The following is a 16,224-nucleotide window of genomic DNA, read 5'->3' as shown; positions in this document are numbered from 1 at the left end:
CGATTACTTGTCCAGCTGCTCCAGCGGTATATTGCCCGGTGGTGACACGTAGTAATCTTCGTCGGTGACCTTTGCAATCCGCAAAAGCTGCTCGCGGCAATCTCCTTCCGCCACGCGATCGTTGCGTAACTGCAACTGTTGATGCTCCAGAACCGTGTAGAGCGGACGCACGTTGTGCGTGTCAATGTGCTCGATCTTGTCCGCAAATTGTATGCTGCTCTTGAGCGTGGCCAGCGCCTGTTCGCTGTCCAAATCAACCAGAGACAGGCGCTCCAACAATTGAATTGTTTTCGCGTCGATCTCAATTTCGCTGTTGTTGGTGGCGTCTGGAAAAGCCGTTGGCACTGGTGTCTGTGGTACCTTAGTTGGATGGTGCAGCTGCTTAAAGTCTAGCAGTTTAGAGGGTTTACTAATTTTGGGCAATTCACTAATTTGTTGTTTTGCAATTTTGCAATAAAAACGAGCAGAAATTTGCAACATTGTCGCGCAATTAAAATTTACGGAGCAGTGCTGGAAAACGTTTGAAATGAAATATCAGTGCTATATATCGATATGGCTGAGAGAAGCAATGTTTACAAACATCGGTAGATAGCAAGCATGTTATCGCATAAGCCACTCACGCCGCATTACTGTTTTCCTTTCGCGCTGTTTTGTGTTTTTATATTTTTGTATCTTGACAAAAATGCCGTATGCCAATCAACCTTCTGTACAAATAACCGAATTGACGGACGACAATGTCAAGTTTGTGCTGGAGGACACCGAGTTAAGTGTGGCGAACAGTTTGCGTCGCGTTTTCATTGCCGAAACGCCGACGCTGGCCATCGACTGGGTGCAACTGGAGGCTAATTCCACGGTGCTCTCGGATGAGTTCCTCGCCCATCGCATCGGCCTGATTCCGCTGATCTCTGACGATGTTGTGGAACGTTTGCAGTACACACGCGATTGCATCTGCCTCGACTTTTGTCCCGAGTGCAGCGTCGAGTTTACTTTGGACGTCAAATGCAACGAGGAGCAGACGCGCCACGTGACCACAGCGGATCTGAAGTCTAGCAATGCCAAGGTGCTGCCCGTCACATCACGCAACCAGGGCGAGGAGGACAACGAGTATGGCGAGAGCACTGATGAGATACTGATCATTAAGCTGCGCAAAGGGCAAGAGTTGAAATTGCGCGCCTATGCAAAGAAAGGATTTGGCAAGGAGCACGCCAAATGGAATCCCACGGCAGGTGTGTGCTTCGAATACGATCCGGATAATTCGATGCGACACACGCTGTACCCCAAACCCGATGAGTGGCCAAAGAGCGAGCACACCGAACTGGAGGACGATCAATACGAAGCGCCCTACAACTGGGAGGCCAAACCCAACAAGTTCTTCTTCAATGTGGAATCCTCGGGTGCCCTCAAGCCCGAGAATATTGTGATTATGGGCGTGCAGGTGCTGAAAAACAAACTCTCCAATCTGCAGACACAACTCAGCCACGAGTCGCAAAACGATGCGCTCGCAGTTTAAAAAATGCAAATTTTTAATTTTAAGTTGATAATATTTAAAAAAAGAGAAGAAAACACAAATTTAATCCTTGAACAAGCTGTCTATGTTGATGCCCGCACTGGGCTCCTTTTTCGTTCTGGTGGGCGTCTTTTCCAGCTGCTGCTGCTGCACGCCTGCCTCCCGGAAATCACTGAGCAATGTGCTCTTCCCTGAAGCCTGATCCTCTTCCAGGTTTTCCTCGACGGGCTCTGCGCGTAATTGTTGACGCTGCTCGGCCAGTAAATCGAGAGCTGTCTCATAAATCCTCTGATCATCCAGCGCACCTTGGCTCTTCAGCTGCTCATAGATCTGGATAAACTGCTGGGATTGTGTGGCACGTTTCTGATCAAATAGCGATATTGTTTCTTGGGGTTTATTATGCTTGTGCAGCTTTCTTTTTGGAGAGGAAAGAAAAGCATATGGATTGGCTATATACTGCGATTGTTGGCTTAACTTACGCTCGCACTACGTCCTCGGCATAGAATATGTTGCGCACAGGCATATTTACGGCGGGTCTGTCAAAGCGGGGCTCCAGTTTAGGGGGAAAAGCCGCATAGATGTCATACCAAATGGGCTTATCCTCAGTTTTCATGGCGCCACCGCGTAGCAATCCCTGAACCCTTTAAGTAAACATTATATATTGCTGCTGTCACTCGGGCTGCTTCCTACGCTTACCTGCTGAAGATAGTACCAATCTTTTCCAGCCTGCTCTGCGCCATATTAATGCGCTTTTAATTAATATAATGTCCAATTTATTATTACGACATGCGCTTGCAGCAGTCGAAAAAATGTACTCGATACTTTTAGCGGTTGGTATTTATGTGTATATATTTGCTTGGGGATTTTGGTGTTTGCCTTGGACGGTCACACTGTTGCATACGCACAGGCCAGAGCCAAGTGCCAGTGGCAGAAGTGCGATTTTTCAAATTCCCTATTTATGTGTGAAACAGGTGTAAAATTTACATTTCTCGTGACAAATACGCGCAATTGTTCTTCTTCATCTAATTGCTGTTAAACGAAAATGTCGTTGTGCGCTGTCAACGCTCCAAACGAAAATTGTGCCATCGCGTGTGCGTGTACGTGTGTGTTTGCTGTGTGTACGTGTGTGTGTGTGAGCGTTTAGTTTACGTTTGTTGTTGTTTTTTTTATTTGGGCCTTTCTGCATCGGCATCCCATAGGCAAAAGCCAATTGAAGTTAATTAAAAACGCTAGCTAAATTTCGCTTTACAGCAATGAGCAATTATCAACCGCACGCGTCGCTGTCGCACTTACAGCAGCTGCAGCACCAGCTCCAGCTACAACAACAACAACAACAACAGAGTCATCATCACCATCATCATCATTTGGCGCCCCAACAACAACAACAACAACAACAGCAGCAGCAGCAGCAGCAGCATCGTCATAATCATACGCCCACAACCAACCAAACGCAGTTGACGTCGACGTCGGCTGCTACTGCTGCTGCGGCGGTTGGCGCTTCTTCGATTTTGTTGCCACAGCCACTGATAAGCAATTCGCTGGCCATACGCCAGGAGATACAGCGTTTTGAGAGCGTTCATCCATCGATTTATGCTATTTACGATTTAATCGATTTATTGCCCATGCCGGACGCACAGATTGCCCAACAGATACGCGATCACGTCGTTTGCATTGAAGGTAAGTGGGAGAGGGAAAGGCTTATTAACAGCCCAAAAATGTATATTGGAGAGAGAGGTGTGTTTGCTCTGCTCGCTTCTCTCTCTCTCTCTCGCTCTTTCTCTTTCTGTCTCGATTGTTATTGTTATTGTGCATTGTGGTTTGCTTTTGTTACCTTTTGTTTGTATATATGTGTATGTGTGTGTGTGTGTGTGCTTTATGCTAATCTATGACCGAAAATCTAACCCCTGCCTATTGAAAGTGTTCTTGTTGTTGTTGTTGCTTTTGCCATTTCATTGTTCCTGTCCCTAAATGAAAGAGCTTCATTTTTGTTAAAACAAGCTTTGCATCGCTGTACATTTTGTGTGTGTGTGCGTGTGTGTGTGCAGCATGAAATTTGATGCTCTCGAATCTGCCGCTGCCGCTGCTGCTTCTTCTTCTTCTTCTTGACAGTAGTGAGGCCAAAGCAAAACCAAAAGCCGAAACCGTTCACAAAAAAAAAGGAAAAAAATGAGAACCGGTTTTAAATGGTTTATTAGAAAATCTGTCGACAACAACAACTACAACAAATTGTAAACAAAATCATCAGTCGGCCTTTTCGCTTATTGTTGTTGCTCGCGTTGTTCAACATGATTTTGGTGCGCTTATCGGCAAACCAGATACCCAAAAAAAAAAAAAAAATCAGAAATACCCCAAGCAACAGATATTTGTAGCAACAACATGACAGGAATAATACAAAATAAAATACAATTCTCATAAATATGATATAAAGCGTTCTGCACGCGACTTTCTTATTGGCATTGAAAACGTTGCGTTTTCTGATGATGGATGGATGGCAATTTCGTGTTCCAATTGCCATTTTTGCTAATCAAAATTTGGTGGCGTATAACGGCTCAGTCAATAGGGTTAAATAACTGTGCATATTCGTATGCATAAAGTATCTGTGTGTGTGTGTGTGTGTATGCTTCGTGTATATGGCGCCAAAGTGGAATGGGAAATGTGTGTGTTGAAAAGCGGTGAAGCAATTTGAAATGGCCTGGAAAGGTCTGAAATGGAAACTGGAATGTTGAGCGTTTTGCATTTCGAAAAGGTCGCCACAAAATTGAACTTTTAATTCATGAGGTTCAAAAGGCAATTTCATTATTTAAAGTATCTAATCTATAATATATTTATTTGTTTGTCTGTCAAAATACAACATATGCTAATTGAAAATTTCAAAGTCTTCATCTCATGAAAAAAAGCCCAAAATAATTATATTTGTCGTGTTTATTAGAATAGAATTTATTAGGTTCTACGACCTTTAAATTCCCAAGCCGCTGACAATAGAAATCGATTCACATTATTTCAGATGATATCAGCATTTGAATGGCATCTTTGTTACATGTGTGTTGTGTGTGTTTTAATGAATGTTAAGCCTTCTCCACACACACATACACACGCACACACACCTGCAATGCTCGTTTGTTTATGTTTGTCTATTAGCTTTAATAGTAAAACTCTGCGCCCATAGCTCAACACAATAACAATAAAAAGTAAATGTCCCGAGGCGGTAGCCAGAAACAAATTTCCTCTCTCTTATCTCAGCACATCTGAAATGTTATTGCAATTAGCCCACATCAACTGTTTGCTCTACCCTAAACAATAAATGGGTATAATGATTTACACAATATACATAAATATCTAAAATACTCGGGTATATTTTGCAGTTAAATAGTATTAATAAAAATCACAAGGAACTAAGTTAAAGTGTTGCAGGCGTTACCATTTTAAATGTTTTCAATTTTTTAATCAACTAGGTGGCTCTTCTCCTCGCCTCCTCGTTAAATGTTTGTTTAGTCGCTGGCGACGCTCTAGTTGTAGAATTAGCCTACTCTGGACTAGTTAGTTCAGCTTTCTTACTAGCTGACATTGTAAGTCTACCAGTTGAACTAGTTTCACTTTTTATTGGCAGAAGATGTCGTAAAGTAGATTTCTTTACACGAAATATGCACAACAATACTGAAATTTCTCATTAGACCATTTTGAAAGTGTCTTCAGTTTGCATTTTTATGTCCTCAACATTAAAATGTTATAAAAAATTGTGCAAAAGTCTTGAAGCAGGCAGCTGGAAGCATTTACGATTTTATTAAGTATATAAATTCTTGATCGGTAACTCCAACTCACAGTGTAGAGAAGCTAGAGAAAGAAGTTCTTCTATACATCGAGTTAAATTCGTTTTGTCAATAAGTCAAGCCGTTGTGTATAATATAACATAAGCCACAATTTTAAAAATAAAGCATTCCAATGATTTTACTTTACTATATGCCGCGACTTATAAAAATGCCAACAAAATTGTATAAGAAACCCACAAGTTATAAAGCACAAAGTGTTTTTATATTCAACAAACTTCTATCAGCAGACGCAAGCATTTTCAGACAAGCATATATATATATGTATATATGTATAAATTATATGTATGTATTTATATGCAAAAGTGTCTTCAGCACGCGCTTGCCGCAAGCGGCCGATTTCAGTTTCTGTTTTGGTAAAAATTTAACAACTGGCTTGTGGGTATCTTCGAGTCGAGCTTTCTCGACATGAGCTTTTTAACGCATTTTTTATTTTATATATTTTCGAGTTCGCGCTTATCGCTTGTTTGTTGTCTTTGTTGTCGGCTTTATATATTTATTTTCAAAATGTACAATAATATTGATAAAGCAAAACAAAAAAAGAAAAACAGATTTTTAAACAAATTATTGCGCATATCTCTTTTTTGTTGTTGTTATGGCGCATTCGGAAGTGCCAATTGTTGTTATTCGATACGCTCGAATGCGCAACAGAAAGCCATGTGGCAGTGGAGGGGGCAGTGAAAGGGGAGGCGGATAGTCGGTGCGTTGATTTTGAATATCAGCGACACATGTGTGCAACAGCAGCAGCAGCAGCCACTGCAGCAGCACAATCGCCAGCTTCGACAGCGACGCCGGCAGCGGTTTAGGCATGCGTGTCTGCCGTCTGGCACCGCGCCACACACCCCTCCTCCCCCCGTGGCCAACCTTTCTTCTCTTTCGACTTGCTTTTATTTTTAAAACACAAAGTGCATTAAAAATGCATTACACTTTGCTTAGCTTAGCCATTCGCATTGAAATTGCACAACTTTGTAGTTAAAAAAAAGTGGAGAATTACAAAAAAAAAAAAAGAATTAAATATTTAAGAAATTATAACTGAGAATTCGCATTGTGTGCAATTAAGCCCGGAGCTGGTGTGTCCAAAAATTGTATTTGCTTTGCGCTCTTCTCGATGATTCATGCTATGGAAATTTGTCATATTTTAAAATTTATCACATTTGCTTTTTTTTCTCTTCAAGCAATTCCATAAATGGCAACAGTGCTAAAAGCGTCTGTGGGTGTATGTGGGGGATGTAGGGATGGAGATGGGGCGGAGGTAAATAGCGACATAAGCGTTATATTTTTGCACTCAATTATAAAAGCCTACTTACATATATATGAATATATATATATGTACATATATGTATTTATATATATATATATATATATATATATATATATCAGTTTGATCAAATGTTAACGTTTTGTTGCGGCTGCTGACTAGTTGTGCATCAGTTTGAATTGAGGTGTTAATGAAATTATCGCCATCGCCATTGTCATCGTCAATTGATGTTGCTTTCAATTTAGCGTAAGTCAATTATGTGATGTATAATTATAGTGTAATCAACAAATTTTAATTGTGTTGTTGTCTTCCTGCCATATATGGACTGATGATTGGGTACTGCAAACTCTACAACTATCAATTGTTACAATTTCATCTTGATAGACTTGTAACTGATTGCCTTTTGCGATTTGCAATTTTAAAAATTATTTTGTTTAGCTTAGGACATTTTGTGAGCTGTCAATTTGCCTGCCCAAATCGATTGATCAACTGAATTTTATGTAAATAATACCGGAATCATCGCATAAGAATATTATCGATAATTTTACTGGAAACCATAGTTTTTCCACTAAAAATTTACAAATTTGTAAAAGAAAGCATTTGAAACTATCAACATAATTTGGATAGTTAAGTAGCAAAACTTTCGATATATTTGGTTAAATTACAAACAAATAATGTCTATTTGGGGTTTGCCATATACTGATCGATGCTATTTTCGAGCACTTTTCCACTTAACTGGGCAATCTTCCAAAAATAGGTGGACACATCACGAACGAAGTTCTGTGTAATCTCCTGTAGCTTCTTATCCGTGAGCAGAGCCTGGTAGTCACTATCGTTGAGACCCGTCTCCTCCTGCTTGTTCAGCAGCAACGGGGATTTATTGAACTGAGATCATTCACAGATTTGTTGAGATCTAGTATGAAGTTGATTAGTTTTACCTGTTCTATTTACCTGTTCGAATATGCTCAGCCAGATGGCATCTTTTCTGTCCAGATCATTTTCGGCAATGGCCACGTTAAGTCGACTCACATACAGCTCAATGTCCTGGGCACGTTTGGTGGTCGGCTCCAGCTTCTCCCGCACCCCGCTGAAGTAGGCGATCTGTTCTCGGAAAAGGGCATTCAGCAGACTGATTGTCTCATTGTGTGCCTCCTCCTCCAGTTGCTTCTGGGTCCGAGCACGTGGCTGAGCATTTGCAACGCCAGCCGGCGCTGATGCCGCCAGCAAAGACTGCATTTGGTTTTGAATTGCTTAAGTCATTGTGAATCCATGGAAGCTCTGGCAACTCACCTGTGCCAGCAGCAATATTATTGGAAAGTATTTTAACAACATGCTCAAGTGAATTCGTATTGTGCGCCTTCAGCATACGATTGATAATTTGGTACTGAGTTAGCGTTAGAAATCGAATGACAGTGAGACGGGCTTATCAGCTCCGCTAAGTAGCTTTGAACAGCATAAAAAAAAAACATATAAACTTCCACCTTGACTGACTGCAAGGTACCACGTACAGTTCTCCATGATAATAATTATAAGGTTGCGAAGAAGGTATTGATCCGAACCGGATCAAGAATCCGAATTGAAGCAAATCTAATTGAATTGAACCCAAACATACTCTAAACAATTTTACTCTTTAAACTTAAGCAATTAATTATTAGACTTCAAATGGTGCTGTTTTATAATACTTTTTCGATACCATTGCATTAAAATAATTCTAAAATAATTTTTTTCTTCGGAATTTAACTGAATTTTAGTGCATGTAACTAAAAAAGTTGATACTGATTTTCGTTTCGATCTGTCGATAATTAATTATACTTGGGCATGGTGTTTTTCACGCTCTTGAAATTACGCAGCATCCACTGAAAGTTATTGACTAATTGATTCGAGTTTCGGCACGTTTTTTCTCAGCCGAGAGACTCCGTACAATCTTTGAAGGTCAGCCGCGTCGCCAGCCCCACACTTGGGTTGTCTGATTTGGCCTCTCTGATAAGGTAATGAAATGGAAGCAGAAAATAATAATTTGCTGATTTGAAGTGTACGATTGTTGCACTGAAAAAGACGGTGGATGGGGGGGGGGGTTATTTTTTGTGAACTTATTTCTTTATGTATATCTAATATATGTATTTATATTTCGACAATACTCAAGACATTCGTTCCCTAAATTGCACAGAACATACACTTCTTAGTACTGAAAATGCTGCAACTGCGGTTAAAAGCGTAGCATACTTTGGGGCTGTTAAAAAATACATAGGCACTCAGACTTATTCGCTTCTTAAAATTTGCAGCATGCTTTTAGGCTCTCACTTAAAATATTTTTGGCATTTCGCATGATTTTTGAATGAAACGTAATGGGAAATTTTTATGTACACGCCAACATTTCCGTATGTATTGATTATTATCCTTAACGTTAAAGTCCGTCATCTATATATATGCAATAGATAATATATATAAATAACCAAAAAATAACTACATTTCCGCCATGATTAATTATTTTGAGCTGGAGTTTATTGTCAAGTCAGTTTCAATTAGATACAGTTAAAAATTGACTGTAATTAAATATTGTTTCTCAATAATATAAAACAAACTCGCTTCTCCATTGAGAAATCATTAGAACACATTCAGATATCGTTTGGGAGTGCGATTAGAACCTCTTAAACAATCCTAATCAAGTCGATTAGATTAACGTTCCTTACCAGTTTTTTTTTGTCAAAGAAACATAAAACAAATTGATTTTACGGCTTAGATTAGCTAACTATATTTCAAAGTTGAATTTGCACAATTTATATTGGATCACAAGGTTAGAATCAAATCAAATTGCCACCGCCACCTCCGATAAGGTCAATAATATCCTTGAGTGTACGATCGCCAATCAGATTATTGCACGCGGGCGTCACTGTGGAGTCAATCCATTCAGTCACAAAGTCGACATTATCATTAATAGTGAGGTTTATAAACTCCTCGATAATTTCGTTAAGTTTGCGATTGACAATACGATACTTGGATAGATTCTCAATATTGGACACCACATTGCCGACGACAATTTGGAGTTGAATACCTTTAATGCGCAGATAGTTATTGCTGCCAACTAAACCAGTGGAGTACCTGATCTGTCCGGAAATGTTCAGATCTTCCAGAGCTAAGAAGGCGCCGCCATCGCGAGCCATTTGCCAACCGGCGCCCACATCTGCCTTATATTTGGTGGTCAAATTCAAGCTGGCAAAGTTGAACTCCATCGTTATACGGCTTAATGGCAAATTGACCGACATTTTAACAATCTCAAACTCGTTCAATCCACTCACGATGACATCATCGAGGGCGCCATTGGCGTGCATCTCTCCCGTTTCATAGTTGAAATCCTTATGATGTATTTCGAGTGGTGCAAGAGGTGGTATACCATATTGTGGCCAGCCTTCAACCATTTGCACCTTAATAGCCTCCAATGCATCCACAATGATGCTGCTCGCAGAACGCGACTGACCTGAAAAATCATTTGATTTATCGAAATTTCTAAAGAATATCCCATTTGACTTACCAGCATAAATTTCGGGCACTTTGTTGGCCTGCACGATGCCCAGGGCCAATAGAATTACAACCAGCGATAGAGACTTCATTTTGCAATATGTTTTAGCCACAAACTACAAATTCTAAATGCGCATTCGTCTGTCCCATTCATGCCACTTATATATCACTTGAAATTCCCTAATGAACTATATGTATATATATGTATTTGTTCAGTTGACTTTAATCATCGATTCGCAAATACTTTTGTATGCGATAATATGTACAAGCAGCTGATACGTGAAAAGTACTTAAGATTAGCAACTAGTAAAGATGGGGACCTCCGTTGGGACTTAGACCAAATATTAAAAAGCTGGCAAGCTTTGGAGTAAAAGCTTTTACTACAGTGAAGTCACTTTAAAACTGAATTATAACTTATTTGCAATAATGCTTTAACTGAAAATTAATCTAAAATTTCTTCTCTACTTTTTAAAAAAGTTTTTTATATTTATATGTATTTCAGATTTCGGTTATAAATTTTACTTGTTTGAACGGCCATTAATCTGAGAATATTACTTATATTGAAAATATTTGAAAGATTGTATATATGCTAAATACACAAAAGAATCTTTAAATTTCAAAAAATTTTGGTCAAATCTAAAAATGTATCTCAGAATCTCTAATTATATAACAACATATTTATTAAAACGTAATTAGCAAAATTAGAAGAAAATCTAAGTATATAAATATTTAATGGAATCTTCAATTACTCAATACAACATTTAAGTATTCTCAGTCTAACTAATGAAAATCAAAAAGGAAACACACCCGTTTTCCAAATCGAACAGAAAAATTCGTACATTAATTTTTCTGTTAAAAATAACATTTATTCAACAAAAGAAGCTTTCATTTTGATTGTGTTTACCAATCCAACTCTGGGGGAATGCAGACCTCCTTCTCGCCACCCTCACCATCACCACCAGCAATGATATCACCGATGCTGACTTCTTCCAAAACGCTGTTAACCGCGGGCAGAGCAATTTGCTCAATGGTCTCAGCAATCATATCTTCATTCTCGTTGATGGCCATCTCGACGGCCTCGGCAAGATACTCGTTCATCATCTCATTGACATTGCCATCGCCGAGCATACCCTCAATTTCGGAGTCAACCTCACCCAGATGTGTACGCACATCCAGAGACTTGAGCTTCAACTTGCCAGAGATAACGCCCAGGGAGTACTTGAGGGTGCCCCAGATGGTCATATCCTTGATGGCAAACTTGGCATGGCCGGCACCGATCATTTTGATGGTGAAACCGTATTTTTTGAGCAACATGTCCATGTCGTAGGTGGTGTCCACATTCACGTCACGGAAGTTGAACTTGTAGGTGACCTTGCTGGTAATGGCATTGACCTTCATCTCATCGATATCGAAGTCGTTCAAACCATTGAGACGGAAATGTTCGATGCTGCCCTTCATCTTAAGCGTCTCCGTATCGATATCGATGTTCTTGTGGTCAATTCTCAGCGGTGCAATTGGCGGAATGCCAAGGCCGGGGAAGCCACAAGGCATCTGCTCCTTCATGCCCTCAATCACATCCACAACCGTGCTGGAGATGGAATGCGAGTCTAGTTGCGTGCGCATTGGGGAACATAAGTCAAGATTCATTCATTCATTCCGCACTCTCTCTGCTCTCTACTCACCAATTGGCTCGCCCACAGCAGCGGCATTTGCGTAGGCAACGAGTGCCAGGAGTGCCACAAAGAGTTTCATCATATTTTCTATTTGCGTACTGTATAAAACTGGACGTGGTGCCAACGGTATTTATACTAATCGTCCGGCTGCTCCGCCAGCTGGCTTTTATAGATCCCCCCACTGGCCAGGTGGACGCGATAAGCGCTACCGGTCTTGATAATGTTCCTAGCATGGGACATTCGATTGGCTACTCTATTGTTTGTGTCTTATCATTAGGCTATGCGAAATATGAAATCAATTTTTAATTAACACCCTATCATGTCTAGATTCATGTTTGATTATACAATGCTTGGGGAAAAGGTGAAATGAGAGCATTTCTAAAATAAACGCATGCCGGATATTCTATAAATGTACACAACATGTTTATAAACAGATTGAATATTTGGTTACACAGACTTAGAAAGTACACTAAATTCACAAACAATCAATCCAAGAAGAAACACATAATGTATTAATTGTATAAGGGTTAAATGTAGTACTGCAAATTGTACTGATCCTTTAATCCCATCAACAAAAATAAGTCTAAAGTTCGAATTTTAGTGATCAACAATAATACGCTTATAAATAGATTTTAAGATGGATTAAACGTACGCTTTGATAATGATTGATAATCTTTTTTTGAGCACTTGCTTATGCATTTATAAATAGGTCTTTGAATGGAACAATAGGTGATTTAGTTGCCGCTAGAGCAACTATGTGATGAGCTTTATTTAAAAGGCGAAAAATTCAATATATCAGATTTGTGAAAATTAGAATTCCAGAGTCCTTTGATCAGCTGATATTTATCACATATATTTACTTATATATTAATTTTGCGATACTAAAGAAGCTCGAACTACAAATAATTTGGTGTCATTGATCCAGAGAATATAAGACTTCTTAAAGAATAATATTTAATTAAACCTAGAGAATAACAATTTCTATTGTTAAAAGAGAAATTAAATGGAAGCTGAACTCAAAAAGCAGCTTAATCAAAAGAGCTTAATATTGGGCGACTTTGTTTCTATATAAAAAAAAAAACTAACAAAATATAACTCAATCAATTTAACTCGATAGTGGACAGTAAAGTTACTATCTTTAATTTACTGAAAACATTTGTTGTAACATTTGCTCGACATTTGGTCAAGATAAACAACAGGCCATTGTCTATTGATTGCTGTCTACGGCCTGTGGGGTATCTGAAACACCTGGTAGCCTAAGAGGTAACTGGAACACCTGCAAAAAAATGCGTTGACGTAGAAGCATTGTGTGATGCCTTTTAAATTTGCCTACAGCTAAATAGAAAATGGAGTTTGTTATTTATTTGAAAATAAATCATCGCTGAAATTCAATTGGGCAATTGACTGTCAAGATTAGTTGAATGGCCACTTGGGTTTTACGACAAGTGTTTTGCACTCTTTATAACCCCTGTATATAACGATGAGGTGATTAGAGTCGATCCAAATAGGTATCTTGAGAGCATACTATAAATTATTATAGAAATTATCATTTTAAAGTCTCTGCAAATCACCCAGCTAATCTCACCGGATTGAGATTAAAGCTTGGGAGGTTTGGGTTCTTCTGGTATGTTAACAATGGGGTTATGGCCCAATTAAGTATGTGTAAGCCGTTACTATAAAAGGCATTGGCATTTGCCATCAACGACAGCTATTGAAGTGAAACAATGAAAGCTATCGTGTATGTCTTTGTTACCATTTTGGCCTGTGCAGCGGCCTATGAGGTGGACCTCTTGACTGAGGAGCAGTGGAATCGCCTTATCGAAGAGAATCGTAAGTTATTTTTGTAGCACCTAGGGGTTTTATAGATAGCTCTAATCGGATAATTTTTATTGTTTAGCTGCGAAGCCAGATGAATATGGACTGATATTGAATTCGCAGGCCAAGAAAGCGGTGAAGAATCTGGTGCAGCAGCTACCCTGCGGCTTTCCCGAATACGGTATTCCACCACTTGCACCCTACACCAATGCCGATTTGAATATTCATCTGGCCCAGTCATTTGTTGAGTGAGTTCTTTTCTGCTCCCAGTTTGATCAGGCTTTGATAGGATGTTCCGCTTATTTCTCTTATTTTTACCAGTTCATTGCTTCAGTTTTTGCGCTTCCGTTTTGATGGCTTGGAGCTCATGGAGATTAAGAAGCTGAAGGTCAGCTATACCTTCAACAAGAAGGTGCAGTTCCATTTCAAGTTCAAAGAGCTGAAGGCCACCGCCCACGTCCTGAACACAGACACCTTGATTGATTTGCTCCGCGAGTTGGGTCTCGAGGTGCGCTATGAGGGCACCGGTCCACTTGCCTTCTCGCTGGAGAATCTGTCGATTCAGGGCTCATTCAAATACAAGATGCCCTTCATATTTGGCTCCATTAAGATTTACAAATTCCAGTGTGTGGTTGCCCTTGGTGGTGTTACCTCCCACATTGGCGGCATCCTTGGCAACGGCAGGATCAATGAGATGATCAACGATATTGTTGATTATCAGGTGCCGGCCTTTGTGAATGGTCGTCAAAAAGAGATTAGCGATAGAATCGAGCAGTTCTTTGTGCCCTTGGTGAATGAGAAACTCAAGGGGCACAAGATTTGGTATCTGCTCTCGCAGCTGGGCAACTCCAACAAGAAATGCACGCCCATACCTCCTCCTTGGTAAATCAAATCCTAAACAGTAACCATTGTTGTTTTACATATTAAAACATCTTACACATTTAAAAAATGGAATAAAGCAAAATTAGACAAAATTATGGGTATGTTTTTATTTAAAAGAGTCCACAAAAGGGTGAGTTATATTTGGACTTTAAAAGTAAACCTAAACTGTGCTGAATTTAATTTAATTATATTTAAATATTTAAAAGTATTGATATGTCCATTTACTCTCAAACACTGACAAAGAAATTTATACATGTTTAAAACTATTTTGACAAATTCTTTAAAATGAATCGCACAGTTTAAAATTGAAAGCAAACCTTATAAAGCCAATAGGACAGGTGTAGCGATCGAAACTTAGCGACTTAATTAGCTTCATAGATTATACCTATCTTCGAGCATTATCTATCCAATGTCTTATCGTCCCGACTACTACGATAATGGGCCTATAAAAGGAGCTGGCTAGGCTATGGGCCATTCAGTAGCACGTTGAGGTTTACCACAAAATAAAAATATTCAACATGCGTTTTCTGTTAGTTCTGGCCAGTTTGGTGGCCATCTGCGCCGCGGGTACTTTGCCCAAGCAACAGCGCCATCCGCTCGAGCAGCGACTGATTGAGTTTGCCGACGCGAATGGCGACGTTGAGCTGTTCGCTGAGCCCGAGGAGAGTGTTGAGGGTGAGCCGACGAAAATTTGATGAAAGAAAGAAAGTTTATTGACATTCGCAATATTTGTTTTGATAATTTTGCATTGTAGTTGCACCCAGCTTTATTGTGTCGTGGCAGGTGCGTCGCATGATCCGCAAGTTGCAGAAGCAGATGCCATGCGGCTTCCCTGAAATGGGTATTCCCCCATTGGCTCCACTGCGCATCACCGATGCGAATCTGGACTTGAAGCGCGGCATCTTTGAGACCCTCAATCATGTGTTCCGTTTGAAGGTCGCCGGACTGGATGACTTCAAGATCGAGAAGTTTAAGCTCAATATCATTACATCGAAAATCACTTTTGATTTCCTCTTCAAGAACATCGATACAACTGCCCAGAAGTACGAGACTGATACCCTGATCGATGCACTGCGTCAATTGGGTCTATTTGTGGAATATGAGGGTGACGGCTCGTTGCTTTTCGATGTGATCAATCTGCGCGTCAAAGGTGTTCTGAAGTACAAACTGCCCGTGTTGTGGGGCTCTGCCAAAATCCTTTCACTGAAGACAACCATCACCATCGGTGAAGTTAAGTCTGATATTACCGGTTTCATGGGCAATGGCAATATCAATCATGCCATCAATCGTCAGCTGGAGAATATCTTGGTCAAGAGCGTCAATGAGAACCAGGAGGCCATCTCCGACACCATTGAGAATGCTGTTGTGCCACCCGTCAACAAGATGCTCAAGGGTAAGGACTTCTGGACCCTGGTCGATATGATTTTGTCCAGCAGCGATGGCGAGAACGAGGATGATCCAATTGTTGTTAAGTGTGTGCCACCAGCAGATCCCTGGGCATAAATTACTTATCCCTAGCATACCAAACTGCAATTGTTCAATAAAGCTTTTAGAGTACTTTCACTAGATTCGTGGATTGTGTTTATATATCAAAGATATATGTACTTCTATATATGAAATACTCGAAATATTATTATGTATTTGTTCTTCTTTAAACATTTTTACATTGGTTTATAGCTGAATATTCCACATTTGTATAGATATATTGTCTCAGAAAGGGTTGCATGTATGTCAATCCTTCAACTTAAT

General features: G+C 39.8%; 9 protein-coding genes across 9 annotated transcripts in view; 4 read left to right on the top strand and 5 right to left on the bottom strand.

Annotated features, from left to right (window-relative positions):
* Window positions 1-3: 3 nt before the first annotated feature.
* LOC6561865 (glutamyl-tRNA(Gln) amidotransferase subunit C, mitochondrial) lies at window positions 4-480 on the bottom strand. The gene has a single exon (XM_043214695.1). It carries the CDS (start codon window positions 478-480, stop codon window positions 4-6), a length of 477 nt encoding a protein of 158 aa, XP_043070630.1.
* A 202-nt stretch (window positions 481-682) lies between these two features.
* On the top strand, window positions 683-1,510 carry LOC6561411 (DNA-directed RNA polymerase II subunit RPB3). Its single transcript, XM_001988315.3, has one exon. It carries the CDS (start codon window positions 683-685, stop codon window positions 1,508-1,510), a length of 828 nt encoding a protein of 275 aa, XP_001988351.1.
* A 60-nt stretch (window positions 1,511-1,570) lies between these two features.
* On the bottom strand, window positions 1,571-2,312 carry LOC6561412 (probable 28S ribosomal protein S23, mitochondrial). Its single transcript, XM_001988316.3, has 3 exons — window positions 2,204-2,312; window positions 1,987-2,148; window positions 1,571-1,922 (listed from the first exon to the last, which is right to left on the bottom strand). The coding sequence occupies exons 1-3, from the start codon at window positions 2,245-2,247 to the stop codon at window positions 1,571-1,573; spliced, it is 558 nt and encodes a 185-aa protein (XP_001988352.1). The 5' UTR covers window positions 2,248-2,312.
* Window positions 2,313-2,396: 84 nt separating this feature from the next.
* LOC6562723 (centaurin-gamma-1A) overlaps window positions 2,397-16,224 on the top strand; it is a 62,042-nt gene continuing 48,214 nt past the window's right edge. The window contains exon 1 of the mRNA XM_032736641.2: window positions 2,397-3,184. Within this exon, the coding sequence (XP_032592532.1) occupies window positions 2,761-3,184 (424 nt within the window). The 5' untranslated portion in view covers window positions 2,397-2,760. The remainder of the gene's footprint in view (window positions 3,185-16,224) is intronic.
* LOC6562782 lies at window positions 7,205-7,970 on the bottom strand. Its single transcript, XM_001988318.2, has 3 exons — window positions 7,880-7,970; window positions 7,541-7,819; window positions 7,205-7,474 (listed from the first exon to the last, which is right to left on the bottom strand). The coding sequence occupies exons 1-3, from the start codon at window positions 7,919-7,921 to the stop codon at window positions 7,268-7,270; spliced, it is 528 nt and encodes a 175-aa protein (XP_001988354.1). The 5' UTR covers window positions 7,922-7,970; the 3' UTR covers window positions 7,205-7,267.
* Window positions 9,313-10,250, bottom strand: LOC6562783. Its single transcript, XM_001988319.2, has 2 exons — window positions 10,119-10,250; window positions 9,313-10,064 (listed from the first exon to the last, which is right to left on the bottom strand). Exons 1-2 carry the CDS (start codon window positions 10,195-10,197, stop codon window positions 9,391-9,393), a joined length of 753 nt encoding a protein of 250 aa, XP_001988355.1. The 5' UTR covers window positions 10,198-10,250; the 3' UTR covers window positions 9,313-9,390.
* Window positions 10,916-11,916, bottom strand: LOC6562610. The gene is made up of 2 exons (XM_001988320.2): window positions 11,788-11,916; window positions 10,916-11,712 (listed from the first exon to the last, which is right to left on the bottom strand). The coding sequence occupies exons 1-2, from the start codon at window positions 11,858-11,860 to the stop codon at window positions 11,006-11,008; spliced, it is 780 nt and encodes a 259-aa protein (XP_001988356.2). The 5' UTR covers window positions 11,861-11,916; the 3' UTR covers window positions 10,916-11,005.
* LOC6562611 lies at window positions 13,487-14,567 on the top strand. The gene is made up of 3 exons (XM_001988321.2): window positions 13,487-13,608; window positions 13,676-13,841; window positions 13,915-14,567. Exons 1-3 carry the CDS (start codon window positions 13,503-13,505, stop codon window positions 14,477-14,479), a joined length of 837 nt encoding a protein of 278 aa, XP_001988357.1. The 5' UTR covers window positions 13,487-13,502; the 3' UTR covers window positions 14,480-14,567.
* LOC6562119 lies at window positions 14,954-16,043 on the top strand. The gene is made up of 2 exons (XM_001988322.2): window positions 14,954-15,150; window positions 15,230-16,043. Exons 1-2 carry the CDS (start codon window positions 14,994-14,996, stop codon window positions 15,976-15,978), a joined length of 906 nt encoding a protein of 301 aa, XP_001988358.1. The 5' UTR covers window positions 14,954-14,993; the 3' UTR covers window positions 15,979-16,043.

This window comes from Drosophila grimshawi, unplaced genomic scaffold (genome assembly GCF_018153295.1).
Source record: "Drosophila grimshawi isolate 15287-2541.00 unplaced genomic scaffold, ASM1815329v1 contig_1377, whole genome shotgun sequence".
Lineage (NCBI taxonomy): Eukaryota > Metazoa > Arthropoda > Insecta > Diptera > Drosophilidae > Drosophila > Drosophila grimshawi.
The sequence above is the reverse complement of the archived record's forward strand: the minus strand, read 5'-3'. Positions and strand labels throughout refer to the sequence as shown.

Excerpts from the sequence above, each read along its gene's own strand:
- LOC6562610 (XM_001988320.2), bottom strand. The coding sequence starts at position 11,860 with ATGATGAAACTCTTTGTGGCACTCCTGGCACTCGTTGCCTACGCAAAT. Across the intron at positions 11,713-11,787 it reads TGCTGTGGGCGAGCCAATTG|ACTCGCATTCCATCTCCAGC; the intron begins GTGAGTAGAGAG and ends GCACGCAACTAG.
- LOC6562119 (XM_001988322.2), top strand. The coding sequence starts at position 14,994 with ATGCGTTTTCTGTTAGTTCTGGCCAGTTTGGTGGCCATCTGCGCCGCG. Across the intron at positions 15,151-15,229 it reads GCCCGAGGAGAGTGTTGAGG|TTGCACCCAGCTTTATTGTG; the intron begins GTGAGCCGACGA and ends TTTGCATTGTAG.
- LOC6561411 (XM_001988315.3), top strand. The coding sequence starts at position 683 with ATGCCGTATGCCAATCAACCTTCTGTACAAATAACCGAATTGACGGAC.
- LOC6562611 (XM_001988321.2), top strand. The coding sequence starts at position 13,503 with ATGAAAGCTATCGTGTATGTCTTTGTTACCATTTTGGCCTGTGCAGCG. Across the intron at positions 13,609-13,675 it reads TCGCCTTATCGAAGAGAATC|CTGCGAAGCCAGATGAATAT; the intron begins GTAAGTTATTTT and ends TTTATTGTTTAG. Across the intron at positions 13,842-13,914 it reads CTGGCCCAGTCATTTGTTGA|TTCATTGCTTCAGTTTTTGC; the intron begins GTGAGTTCTTTT and ends TATTTTTACCAG.
- LOC6562783 (XM_001988319.2), bottom strand. The coding sequence starts at position 10,197 with ATGAAGTCTCTATCGCTGGTTGTAATTCTATTGGCCCTGGGCATCGTG. Across the intron at positions 10,065-10,118 it reads AGTGCCCGAAATTTATGCTG|GTCAGTCGCGTTCTGCGAGC; the intron begins GTAAGTCAAATG and ends ATGATTTTTCAG.
- LOC6561412 (XM_001988316.3), bottom strand. The coding sequence starts at position 2,247 with ATGGCGCAGAGCAGGCTGGAAAAGATTGGTACTATCTTCAGCAG. Across the intron at positions 2,149-2,203 it reads ATTGGTACTATCTTCAGCAG|GGTTCAGGGATTGCTACGCG; the intron begins GTAAGCGTAGGA and ends GTTTACTTAAAG. Across the intron at positions 1,923-1,986 it reads GCCGAGGACGTAGTGCGAGC|AAAGCTGCACAAGCATAATA; the intron begins GTAAGTTAAGCC and ends CTCTCCAAAAAG.
- LOC6561865 (XM_043214695.1), bottom strand. The coding sequence starts at position 480 with ATGTTGCAAATTTCTGCTCGTTTTTATTGCAAAATTGCAAAACAACAA.
- LOC6562782 (XM_001988318.2), bottom strand. The coding sequence starts at position 7,921 with ATGTTGTTAAAATACTTTCCAATAATATTGCTGCTGGCACAG. Across the intron at positions 7,820-7,879 it reads TAATATTGCTGCTGGCACAG|TCTTTGCTGGCGGCATCAGC; the intron begins GTGAGTTGCCAG and ends AACCAAATGCAG. Across the intron at positions 7,475-7,540 it reads GGCTGAGCATATTCGAACAG|TTCAATAAATCCCCGTTGCT; the intron begins GTAAATAGAACA and ends GAATGATCTCAG.